The following is a 12,833-nucleotide window of genomic DNA, read 5'->3' on the forward strand; positions in this document are numbered from 1 at the left end:
CCCACTGCTGACTATAGCCCATTTAGAGAATGTACCATTTATGACTACTCTTTGTTTCCTATCTTTTCGCCAATTCCTTAGCCATCTGCTTATAGTTTCCCCTAGTCTTTGCTTCTGGAGCTTAATTACAAAACTGTTATGTGGTACAGTATCAAATGCCTTTGCAAAGTCCAAATAAATCACATCAGCTGCATTACCTATTTCCAGATTTGCACTTACCTCCTCATAGAAATCCAACATGTTGGTTAGACACAACTTATCTATCATGAATCCATGCTGGGTATCAATTAGTATATTATTCTCTCTAATATATCGTTGCATGTCATCTCTTAAAATGCCCTCAAAAACCTTGCACACCACTGATGTCAGAATTACCAGACGGTCGTTGATTTGATCCACCGTCTTGCCTTTCTTAACTATCAGTAGCATGTCAGACATTCTCCAATTCTGAAGTACCAACTCTGTTACAAGAGAGTCTAAGAAAATAAGATACAGCGGACTGTCAATTACTAAGCTCAATTCCCTCCATATCCGTTGATGAATGCCATTTGTCAATGTTTAGTTTACTCACAGGTGTACTTCTTCTTGTGGTAAATTAGTTATATCGGTCGGGAGGACTTTGATTTTTGCATTGTTGAATGACTCCTGGAACAGTCAGTTCCTTAGCGAACAAGGATGAAAAGTGCCTGTTTAATATCTCAGCCTTTGCTTTGTCCTCCATAATTATCCTATTATCTTTTATGGGGCCAATACCATCCCTTTTTTTCCTTTTGGTATTGATGTATTTATAAAAATGTTGTCCCTACTTAGTTTTGAATTGGTTTGGTTATCTAACCTTCTGAAGTGGCTATTTGCATATTTAATTTCCCAAAGGAGCATTGCATGGCCTATAAGTCTCCTTACACTGGTATGTCAGGCATGTCACTCTCCACACTTAGAAGCATTTTCCAATTAGACCCACAATCAGAGGCCTCTATTTAGCCAAATCAGATCTCCTGCTTTGCACTGAAGAGAAGCATCACCCCAAAACATGTGGTTTGGCTTCTTATTCTCAGTTTTGTGGCAAGGCTTGTTAAAAGGTTGATATTGACCTTAAGGATTGCTACATTTAATAGGTGGCGCTAGAGATCAAATCCTCTTCCTTCTGAAGAGGCTATTTGTCTAGCCAAAATAGGAATTCTTCAGATTCCATAAACAGAAAGCTCTATGTTCTGAAGAATTGTTCTCTTCTATCATGGTCCCAGGCGACTTGACTATTCCATTACTAGAAATATGCAGGAAAGTACAGTATTTAGCCACTCCTCAAGACAGGGAACCTGAAAAGTCTTCTGAGATAACTAAACTAGCAGCTTGTGTGAAGAAATGCATTCAAACTTTTTTCAAAGAAGAGAATTTAGCCTGGTATAAGGGATAATAGAGCCATCACCAGAGACCAGTGGACATAACGTGAACAAACATTATAAAGATCAGTAAAAGCTGACCAAAAGGGAACAATTTTTTCATAGATCCACCATATTGTATGAGTACCATCTTTTATCTACTGATCAGAACACAGTTACCCTATCTCTTAGAATCAGCCCGTAGAATAGCAACACTGAATGGGAAGGATGAGATAATTGTGCACATATAGTTTCAAATAATGTAACGTCAAAAAAATATCCATGGATGTAGCATACAGAAAGTCAGAGAGTTGACAGTATATAAATCTATTCAAACTTTTTTCAGCCTCTATCAATCCTGGGGCACCAAGTTTGATAATTATACAGCGTGGTCAGTGACGTAGTGATGTATTTATTTTTTTATAGGAATATTATCACCTCCTATGCTTATCTCTTTCTTTTGAACTGCATTATCTTTATAGGCATGTAGACGTGTGAGGAGGACCTGCCTATCATGTTTTCAGACATTTCAGATAACTCCAGTCGTCGGGTCCTATCACCCTCCATGGGTCCAATGTAGAGTCTCTGCCGCTTGTCCTTTGTCCCAGTGTTATTGTCTGCTGCGCTGATGGCAATTGGTGAGGTCTGTGGCTTTGAGCGACTTGTGCCATCAACTTGAGCAGTACCGTTGAGCTCAATGACTGGCTGCAGCACTGTCGACATGATGTCAGCGCTACAGACAATATCAGATACCTAGAGCAGTGGCAGAGACTCACATTGGAGCCAGGGAGGGTCACTACAGAATATATATTACAAACTGTGCCTGAGGGAAAAAAACTAAAAACCCTTTTAATCTATATATAAAATTGCCTTATTCTGTCTGTCTGTCTGTCTGTCTTGCTCCAAAATTGTGTCCTTACCGTGACATGTCCTTACGGTGACAAACAGCGGATTGCCTCGCCTCGGCTCCTCCCCCGCGCACGGATTGGCCGCTCGCCTCGCCTTGGGTCCGCCCCCCCGCACGGATTGGCCATGTCCTTACGGTGACAAACAGCGGCTTGGCCGCTGGGCTCGCCATGGCCCCGCCCCCCCGCACGGATTGGCCGCTCGGCCTCACGGATTGGCCGCTCGCCTCGGCTCCTCCCCCCGCACGAATTGGCCGCTCGCCTCGGCTCCGCCCCCCGCACGGATTGGCCGCTCGCCCAGGCTCCGCCCCCCACACGGAATGGCCTCTCGCCTCGTGGTGAGCGCATCAAGGTCCTGCAGCGGCGGAATACACACACACGCACACACATAAGAACAGACACACACACACACACACATCAGATCACACTCACTCTCACACACACCTCACACACACATCAGATCGCATCCACATACTCACAACATCCCGTGATATCGCTTGCTTCTCGGCGGCGATACTGTGCAGTGACCTTCCAGGACCTGCCGGAGGATCACATGGCCGGAAGCATGTGGTATCTCCGGATGTTGTGATTGTGGCAGCGCGTATGTGCAATATCGTCAGTGAGTGTGTGTGAGTGTATGCGATCGGATGTGTGTGAGTGTGTTCTGATGTGTGAGTGTGTGTGTGTGAGTGTATGCGATCGGATCTGTGAGTGTCGGCAGAGGAGCACGGCGTGCAGCACAGCTGCTGGGACCGCCCACCGGTTGGCACAGGGAGAAGTGGGGTGTGTGTGAGTGTATGCGATCAGATGTGTGCATGTATACTCTCTGATGTGTGACTGTGGAGCACGATGGGGGGTGCGCAGCATGGGGGATGGAGCACAATGGGGGGTGCGCAGCATGGGGGATGGAGCACGATGGGGAGTGCGCAGCATGGGGGATGGAGCACGATGGGGAGTGCGCAGCATGGGGGATGGAGCACGATGGGGGGTGCGCAGCATGGGGGATGGAGCACGATTGGGAGTGTGCAGCATGGGGGATGGAGCACGATGGAAGGTGCGCGGATGGAGCACGATGGGGAGTGCGCAGCATGGGTGATGGAGCACGTTTGGGAGTGCGCAGCATGGGGGATAGAGCATGATGGGGAGTGCGCAGCATGGGGGATGGAGCACGTTTGGGAGTGCGCAGCATGGGGGATGGAGCACGATGGGGAATGCGCAGCATGGGGGATGGAGCACAATGGGGAGTGCGCAGCATGGGGGATGGAGCACGATGGGGGGTGCGCAGCATGGGGGATGGAGCACGATGGGGGGTGCGCAGCATGGGGGATGGAGCACGTTTGGGAGTGCGCAGCTTGGGGGATAGAGCACGATGGGGAGTGCGCAGCATGGGGGATAGAGCACGATGGGGAGTGCGCAGCATGGGGGATGGAGCACGTTTGGGAGTGCGCAGCATGAGGGATGGAGCACGATGGGGAATGCGCAGCATGGGGGATGGAGCACAATGGGGAGTGGGGATGGAGCACGATGGGGGGTGCGCAGCATGGGGGATGGAGCACGATGGGGGGTGCGCAGCATGGGGGATGGAGCACGATGGGGGGTGCGCAGCATGGGGGATGGAGCACGATGGGGGGTGCACACCTCCCCCCAAAACACACACACACACACTGCCACACACGCACTGCACAACACACCACACACACACTGGGAACCACAAACACTGCCCTACACAGACACCCACACACACAGACAACGCCGCACACACACAACACCCAACACACAAACACCGCGGCACACACAAATATACGCACATACCGCACAACACACACATTGCACAAAACATACCTCCCCCCAAAACACACACACACATCCCACACCCACCCAAATCGCGCAACACACATACACAACAATACAGACACACAGCGCTCCACAAATAACGACACACAACGCAACACACAAACAACACCGCTCTCACCCCCCGCCACACCCAGACAACACCCAGAACATGTACAGCCCCTACACAAACACTTGGTAACTACAGACAACAACATCTATATATATATATATATATATATATATAACAAAAATCATACATTAACTACACAATACGTAAATTCTAGAATACCCGATGCGTAGAATCGGGCCACCTTCTAGTATACTATAATGATTTATAATAATGAAATGACAATGTCAGTATTGGCAGTCCATCCGTATGTGTAGCTAAATCATTTTTCCTTTCATTTGTTTTTACAATGTCAGGTATCAAAGTATCCGACGAACAATGACTAATGATCAACCAGATGAAGTGCCACATCCAGTTGAGGGGGCAGTAGCAGGGGAGGATGTTGATTATCATCATTCAAATGCAGGTCTGTAAGAGAATTGGTAAAAAATCTTATTATTAAATCTTACAAACTCTGAAAACACAGTAGAATCTTATACAAATGAATACTAAAATGAATCTGTCACCATGTTTTTGCTTTGTAATCTGAAAACAGCAGGGCGGAAGGGACAGAGACCCTGATTCCAGCGATGTATCACTTAGTATACTGGGTGCAGCAGTTATCATAGTCGCACTTATCTCTGCTGTAGATTGAGCAGAGCTCAGTTGTTGATCTGTGTATAACCCTTTTTGTGTACATTGTATAGTGAACGAGAGCTGATAATCAGTGCTGGTGCTGTGGTTGGACTACCTTGCACATGGCAAGTTGTCCTCTAATGATAATCTCCTGCTGATAAAACACTAGTTTTTTGGAAATGGCAACACACAGCCTAGCAAGTAATACATTGCTGTAGTAAGTGTAATTAAGAAATTATCTCCTATATTATGCTGCTCTCAGATTACATAGCAAAAACCCACTGACAGATTCCCTTTAGCAGCAGCATGGCGGACATACTAATACAGTATTGTACAGTTTGCCTATCAATCTAGCACTGGGAAGAGACAGCAGAAGCCTTTCTGTCTCTGAGCTCCACTCCCTTTGGAGAAGTTCCTTTCTCTCCCACGCTATATACTTCTATGGGCAACAACTGTAACCTGATCACTCAGAGCTAATAAGCCATCTTTATCTCTACCTCTGTGAGGATAGACTTTACCAGTGAATGTATAGAGTCATTAGAGTTTGAAGCAGAGAGGGGAAGTAAAGAGGAGTCAGACTAATAGGTGGGCAAAAACGATCACTATTCTGTAGAACAATGGAGTAAAACGTTCCTAATCACCTTCTGTACTGTTAATAGAAAAAAAATAAAATGATGATTACATGTAAAATATCATAACGTTTAACCCTTTCACTTCCATGGGTCTTACATGAGACCAACAAATTTCACAGCACTTTAGAGACATCATCAACACTGTCCCCATTGGAGCTTACAATCTACGTTCCCTATCGGTCTTTGTAGTGTGGGAGGAAATCTGAGAACCCAGAGGAAACCCATGCAAACACAAGGAGGACATACAGATTCCATGCACATGTTGCCTTTGGAGATATTCAAAGCAACAGTGCTAACCACTGAGCCACCGTGCTCAGATATGTTGCAAATATTCTAAGTGATGCTGAAAATTAGACTCACATTGCCTCTGAAAAATAAAAGCCCAAGATAAGCAGGGTTCACACTTACCACTTCAATGTGTCTGGTTTTTAAGTTGCAAACTTAAAAATGATATTATAAATTGCAGATAGTCACATGTTGCAGCTAGCTGTCCAGCCAAACCTCCACCCACCAATGGCCGCACAATTGTAAAATAAAACTATGTGGCCATTGCCCATTGCAGTGGATAGAGTTTTGGCTGCATGCCAGTCTCCACCTTAGAGCCTAATCCCTCAAAGACCTTAGGAATAAAACCCATTAACCCTTCATCCCCCAGCCTGTTTTCACCTTCATGACCAGGCCAATTTTTTTAACTCTGACCATTGTCACTTTATGTGGCAATAAGTCTGGAACGCTTCATCATTAGAGTTGAGCGGATTGCTAATAATCCGGGTCCGGCGGATCAGCGGCGGGTTGATAAGGAAGTCTGGATCCGATCCGGAATCCGGCCCCCTATATGTCAATGAGGAGCAGAATCCGGGATGAGAGTGAGGGAGAGGGGAGAGGGAGAGAGAGAGAGAGAAATCAGTGAGAATTTGAAAATGAATACCATTCCCCACATGTCTCCTTTATTTACATCACCATCATTTTTGAAACATCCTTTTTTTAGGATGTTCAAAGAGGGTTAAAAGTTTCTCAGCATCTTCTTCATTTTTCCATCTAAATTTAGAAAACTCATTTCTTTAGGGTCCACATCACATTTAAAGTGACTTCGAGGGGCCTATGTGACAAAAATACCCAAAAGTGACACCATTTTAATAACTGCACCCCTCAAACTGCTCAAAACCACATTCAAGAAGTTTATTAATTATTTAGGTGCTTCACAGAAATTAAAGCAATGTGGAAAGAAAAAAATATTAACATTTAAATTTTCCCACAAAAATGTTGCTTTAGCCCCAAATTTTTCATTTTCACAAGAGTAACAAAAGAAAATGGATTTTATAATTTGTTGTGCAAATTCTCCTGAGTACGCAGATGCACCAATACCCAATATGTGGCTGAAAACTACTTTTGAGATACCCTGCAAAACTTAGAAAGGAAGGAGTGCCATATTGGAGTGCAGATTGTGCTGGAATGGTTTTGAGCCATGTCACATTGGCAGAGCCACCGACATGCCAGAAAAGCAGACCCCCCCATAAGTGACCTTACTTTACAAACTACACTTCTCAATTAATTCATCCAGGGGTGCAGTGATCATATTGACGCCACAGGTGTATCACAGAATTTTATACCATTGGGTGGTGAAAGAAATAATAATATTTTTAGCACAAAAATTTAATTTTAACCCCAGATTTTACATTTTCACATTGGGAAGATTGGTAAAAATGGCACCAATATTTTTCACAGCATTTCTGCTGAATGTGGCAATACCCCATATGTGGCGGGTACATTGTTGCTTAGCCACAAGGATCAAAATCCCCCCAAGTGACCCCATTTTGTAAAGTACACTCCTCTGAGAATTTTTCTACAAGTGTAGGGATGATTTTGACTTCGTGGGTGTAGCTGAGTGAAAATTGCAAATCTGCCATTATAGTGCCCAAGTACAAAGTAGTATCCACACTGTGTGCACACCTTGTGGAGACACGCAACCCTTAATGTAAGTGGGCTCTCATCACTACAGAAGTGCGAAACATGTGGATGCTAAATATGGTTTAAGCACACTGTGGGGCTCAGAAGCGAGAGATTTTAGCACAGCCCGAAGATTCTGTCCACTGAATGTCTGGATAGTTGAAATCCCCCATAATAAAGACCTGATTATTATTTGTTGCTTTTTCAATTTGTTGCAGCATTTCATCCTCTACCTGTTCAGGTATGTTAGGAGGCTTATAGCAAACTCTACCTAGCAGCTCTCTATTATTCCCCTCCCCGTGTTCATTTTCCCATACTGACTCTACATTATCACAGCTTCCCCCAATGTCGTCATTGAGCACAGGTCTTAAGTTAGATATGATAAATATACATAAACAAAACCCCTCCCTCCTGCACCAATTTCCAAGCCACGAATTTATCTTCCTAAGCTCCCGCTGTCTTTCTAGTGACGCTCGTGGCATCGGTAGTATTTCTGAAAACACCACCTTGGAGGTCCTGGACTTCAGCTTCTCTCCTAGTTCCCTGTAATTATTTTAACCCCTTCACGACGGCGGGCAGTAAAATTACGTCCTATTTTAACGTGACTTAACGACCAGGGACGTAATTTTACTGCCTAAAGTTCATTTGATTGCCGTGGCCATAGCAACGGCTTTCAAATGATGTCCCCTGCTGTTTCTTACAGCAGGGGACCTTTGCTTCACCCCAGGGGGGGTGGCATCGCCACCCCCCATCGACGATCGATGTGATTGGCTGTTCAAATCTGAACCGCCAACCACATCTTTCGCACTGATTTCGGTAAAATAATGCCGGAAATAGTGCGATACTGTGAGATCCAGCTATGAGACGCCGTAGCAGGTACAGCAGATCATAGGTGGATCTCAAACATGCCGCCCCCAGCCCCTGCAGCACTGATTGGAGCGATCGTGCTATGACGCGCAATCGCTCCAATCAGTGTGCAGTGGGGCGGTTTGATTTGCTGGTGGCCGCCCTCCCCAGGCCTGTGCTGGTCTGGGGACCCTCCCCCAACATGTCTGCAGCGTGCAGCACTGGCTGGTACTAGTGGTACCACGCCACCGCTGCTGCTGCCGCTGCTGTCACGGAGCAGGAGCGGTGAGTATTGTGCTCACCTTGCAGCCCCTGCGCGCTTCTGTGATTGCTCCTGCGCGCTCCCGTAATGGCCCCTGCCCGTGCCCCCCTGCGATCTGCCCCCCGACATCCCGATCTGCCCCCCCGACATCCCGATCTGCCCTCCCGACATCCTGATCTGCCCTCCCGACATCCCGATCTGCCCCCCCGACATCCCGATCTGCCCTCCGACATCCCGATCTGCCCTCCGACATCCCGATCTGCCCCTCCGACATCCCGATCTGCCCCCCCGACATCCCGATCTGCCCTCCCGACATCCTGATCTGCCCTCCCGACATCCCGATCTGCCCCCCCGACATCCCGATCTGCCCTCCGACATCCCGATCTGCCCTCCGACATCCCGATCTGCCCCCCGACATCCCAATCTGCCGGCCTCCCCCGTGATCTCTATTCTGCAGCTCCTCCGGTATCTCCCTCCTCCTCTGCTCTCCCCCTCTGCTGTCCCCCTCCCCCTCTGCTGTCCCCCCGACGTCCTCTTACCTGTCTTCACCGGCCGATCACATCTGCCTCCATCGCTGGGTCCTTCTTCCTGGGTCTTCTGCTGAGCTGTCCAACTTCCTGCCTGCTGGCTGCTGCTGTAAAGCTGTTCTCCTGCTAATCCTCTGGGTACTGTGAGTATAACTTTTTTTTCTTTTTTTTTCCTCTATCCCCTGTCTATTTTTACACCTCATGCGTCCGTGCGTCCCGCCGGGACTTTTTTTCCCGTATCCCTGACGCTTTTTGTATCGCATCAGTCTGTGCGTCCCGCCGAGCGCTGATCAGGGATGCACATAACGGATCGGCATCCCTGCTCAATTTTTGGCGTGACAAAAAGCATTGGGGATACGGAAAAAAAAGTCACGCCAAAAATTGAGCAGGGATGCCGATCCGTTATGTGCATCCCTGATCAGCGCTCGGCGGGACGCACGGACGGATGCGATACAATAAGCGTCGGGGATACGGAAAAAAAAGTCACCCCAAAAATTGAGCAGGGATGCCGATCCGTTATGTGCATCCCTGATCAGCGCTCAGCGGGACGCACGGACGGATACGATACAAAAAGCGTCGGGGATACGGAAAAAAAAGTATTGCATCTGTCCGTGCGTCCCGCTGAGCGCGGATCAACATCCCTGCTCAATTTTTGGCGTGACTTTTTTTTTTTTTCCGTATCCCCAGCGCTTTTTGTATCTCATCCGACCGTGCTTCCTGCAGCGGCCGATCGGTGCACTGCGTCTGTGCGTTTGAAAAGTCAAATGGCGTTCCTTGTCTTCTGAGCCCCGCCATGCGCCCAAACAATTGATTTCCAACACATATGAGGTATCTGCGTACTCGGGAAAAATTGCACAATACGTTTTATGGTGCATTTTTTCCTGATACTGTTGTAAAAAGAAAAAAAAAAAGCTACCTTGTTGCTGCAAAAATTTAAAAAAAAAATAAAAAAAAAAAATAATTTTCACGGTTCAACGTTATCAACTTTCAGTGGAGCCCCTGGGGGTACAAGGGGCTCACTAAACATCTAGATAAATTCCTTGAGGGGTCTAGTTCCAAAATGGGGTAATTTGTGAGGGAGCTCCACTGTTTAGGCACCATAGGGGGGGTCTAAAAACGTGACATGGCGTCCGCTAATGATTCCAACCAATTTTGCTGTCAAATGGTGCCCTTCTCTTCTGAGCCACGCCATGCGCCCAACAATTACTTTCCACCACATGTGAGGTATCTGCGTACTCAGGAGAAATTGCACAATACGTTTTATGGTGCAATTTTTCCTGATACCCTTGTGAAAAAAAAAGCTACCTAGTTGAAGCAACAGTTTTGTGGTAAAAAAAAATTTTTTTCTTTTCACGGCTCAACGTTATAAATTTCTGTGAAGCCCCCAGGTGTTCAAAGTGCTCACCAAACATCTAGAAAAATTATTTGAGGGCTCTAGTTTCCAAAATGGGGTCACTTGTGGGGGAGCTCCATTGTTTAGGCACCTCAGGGGGTCTTCAAACCTGACATGGCGTCCGCTAATGAGTGCAGCTAATTTTGCGTTCAAAAATTCAAATGGCGCTCCTTCCCTTTCGAGCTCTGCCGTGTGCCCAAACATTTGATTTCCACCACATATGAGGTGCACCCAAACAATTGATTTTTACCCCATATGGGGTATCAGCGTACTCAGGAGAAAATGCACAATAAATTGTATGGTGCACTTTCTCTTTTCTCCCTTCTAAAAATGAAAATTTTATGGCTAAAGTAACATTTTTGTGTTAAAAAGTAAAATTTTCATTTTTTCCTTCCACATTGCTTTGGTTCCTGTGAAGCACCTAAAGGGTTAATAAACCTCTTGGATGTGGTTTTGAGCAGTGTGAGGGGTGTAGTTTTTAGAATGGGGTCACTTTTGGGTATTTTCTGTCACCTCGGCCTCTCAAAGTCGCTTCAAATGTGATGTGGTCCCTAAAAAAAATTATTTTGTAAATTTTGTTGGAAAAATTAGAAATTGCTGATGAACTTTGACCCCTTCTAACTTCCTAACGAAAAAAAAATTTCTTTCAAAAATTGCGCTGATGTAAAGTAGACAAGTGGGAAATGTTATTTAGTAACTATTTTGTGTGACATATCTCTCAGATTTATGGGCATAAATTTTCAAAGTTTGAAAATTGCAAAATTTTCAAAATTTTCGCACAATTTTCTAAATTTTCACAAATAAACGCAAAAATTATCGGCCTAAATTTACAACTGACATGAAGTACAATATGTCACGAAAAAACAATGTCAGAATCGCCAGGATCCGTTGAAGTGTTCCAGAGTTATAACCTGTCAAAGTGACACTGGTCAGAATTGCAAAAAATGGCCCGGTCATTAGGGTGTTTTAGTGGCCGGGGGTGAAGGGGTTAAGGACCTTTCTCCTCCCTCTAGTACCAATGTGCACCATGACCGCTGGGTTTTCTCAAGCCCCACCCAGCAATCTGTCTATCCGATACGCAATATGCTGAACCCGAGCACCTGGCAGACAACACACTGTTCGGCATTCACAGTCTTGGCGATAGATGACCCTGTCTGTCCGCCTAATTATAGAGTCCTCTACCACCAACATCTGTCTGGCCTTTGCTGCACTCCTATTTCCCTCCTTCCTATAACAGTCATTTTCCTGGTTGCTAGGAGCAACGTCCTGCTGTAGTGATCCTGTCCTGGCCCTTCATTCCTAATATCAGAAAAACAGGCATATTTACTAGGTTGTGCCAGATCAGGACTAGGCTACTTGACACTTTTCCCTTGACCCCTTCTCTAATTGTTATCAGCTAACTACCTCTGGGTCCTGACCTTCTCCACCTCCATTTTCCCCCATATTACTGGCCCCAGCCTGGGCATGCTCAGGGAGCTCTAAACTCCTCTCCAGGTTTGCAATGCTCCTGAGTGTTGAAAGCTGCATATTTATGGTTAATCTAATTTTTATTAGTTAATTAAGACAACTTGTAAACACACTTATTTCCACATGCACAATAAACTTTGTGTGTAACAGGATTTCAGAATAGTGATACAAATTATTGAAGCAATTGGTTTTCCTGTGTATGGTATTACAGATAAATTAGAGTTAGAGATAAGATTTTCATTCCATTAACTTGGATTATGATGGAAAGCAATCAGAGGAGAAATGGAAAAGGTAGAAATGGATATGAGAGTGAAAAGGAAATAGGAAGAGGGCAAATAGGCAAGGAAAAAGGGAGGAATGTTAAGGAGAGCAGGATAAAGAGACTCATCCCTTGGCCTCCAATGACCCCGGTATAAGGGAAAAGAAAAAAGAGAGAAAAAGAAAGAGGGAAGGGTGGCAAGTGTAAGAAAAGAGAGCAACCTGTTTCACTACCTTATGCTGTGTTAAATAATAATTTAAATTCAGGGAGTCCAGAAACAAGATCCAAGGGCTCCAGATCTTAAGAGATTTTGCAGTCCTACCTGTATCTTCAGCTGTCAAGGTTTCCATTTTATGAAGACGGGCTCTCGATGTACCACCCCTAAAAAGACGAGGCTTGCTTCGCCCTCCAGTGTCTTCAAGCTACATATTTAGATTCATTATCTGGACTTCCAAATATGTAACACACGGACATTGAATGCAGACATATTCACCCTTGAACGGCTGTTCAAGGCATGCATACATCTCACAAGACGCACACTTGGTAGCATTTTCCATGGAGCACATACTAAATGGGGATAAACATTACGGATAAAAAAATATGGAAAACTAGAACGTAACACCAAGCTTTTCACTTGTGTC

The 12,833-nt window shown here is 45.7% G+C and overlaps 1 protein-coding gene across 5 annotated transcripts in view; it reads left to right on the forward strand.

Moving 5' to 3' along the window:
- Window positions 1-12,833, forward strand: part of HECW2 (HECT, C2 and WW domain containing E3 ubiquitin protein ligase 2) — a 453,200-nt gene that overhangs the window by 301,332 nt on the left and 139,035 nt on the right. For all 5 annotated transcript variants that reach the window (XM_075317832.1, XM_075317831.1, XM_075317833.1 and 2 more), the window contains one exon: window positions 4,541-4,650. In XM_075317832.1, coding sequence (XP_075173947.1) covers window positions 4,541-4,650 — 110 coding nt within the window. The remainder of the gene's footprint in view (window positions 1-4,540; window positions 4,651-12,833) is intronic.

The sequence above is a fragment of the Anomaloglossus baeobatrachus genome, chromosome 7, assembly GCF_048569485.1.
Source record: "Anomaloglossus baeobatrachus isolate aAnoBae1 chromosome 7, aAnoBae1.hap1, whole genome shotgun sequence".
In the NCBI taxonomy this organism is placed as follows: Eukaryota; Metazoa; Chordata; class Amphibia; order Anura; family Aromobatidae; genus Anomaloglossus; species Anomaloglossus baeobatrachus.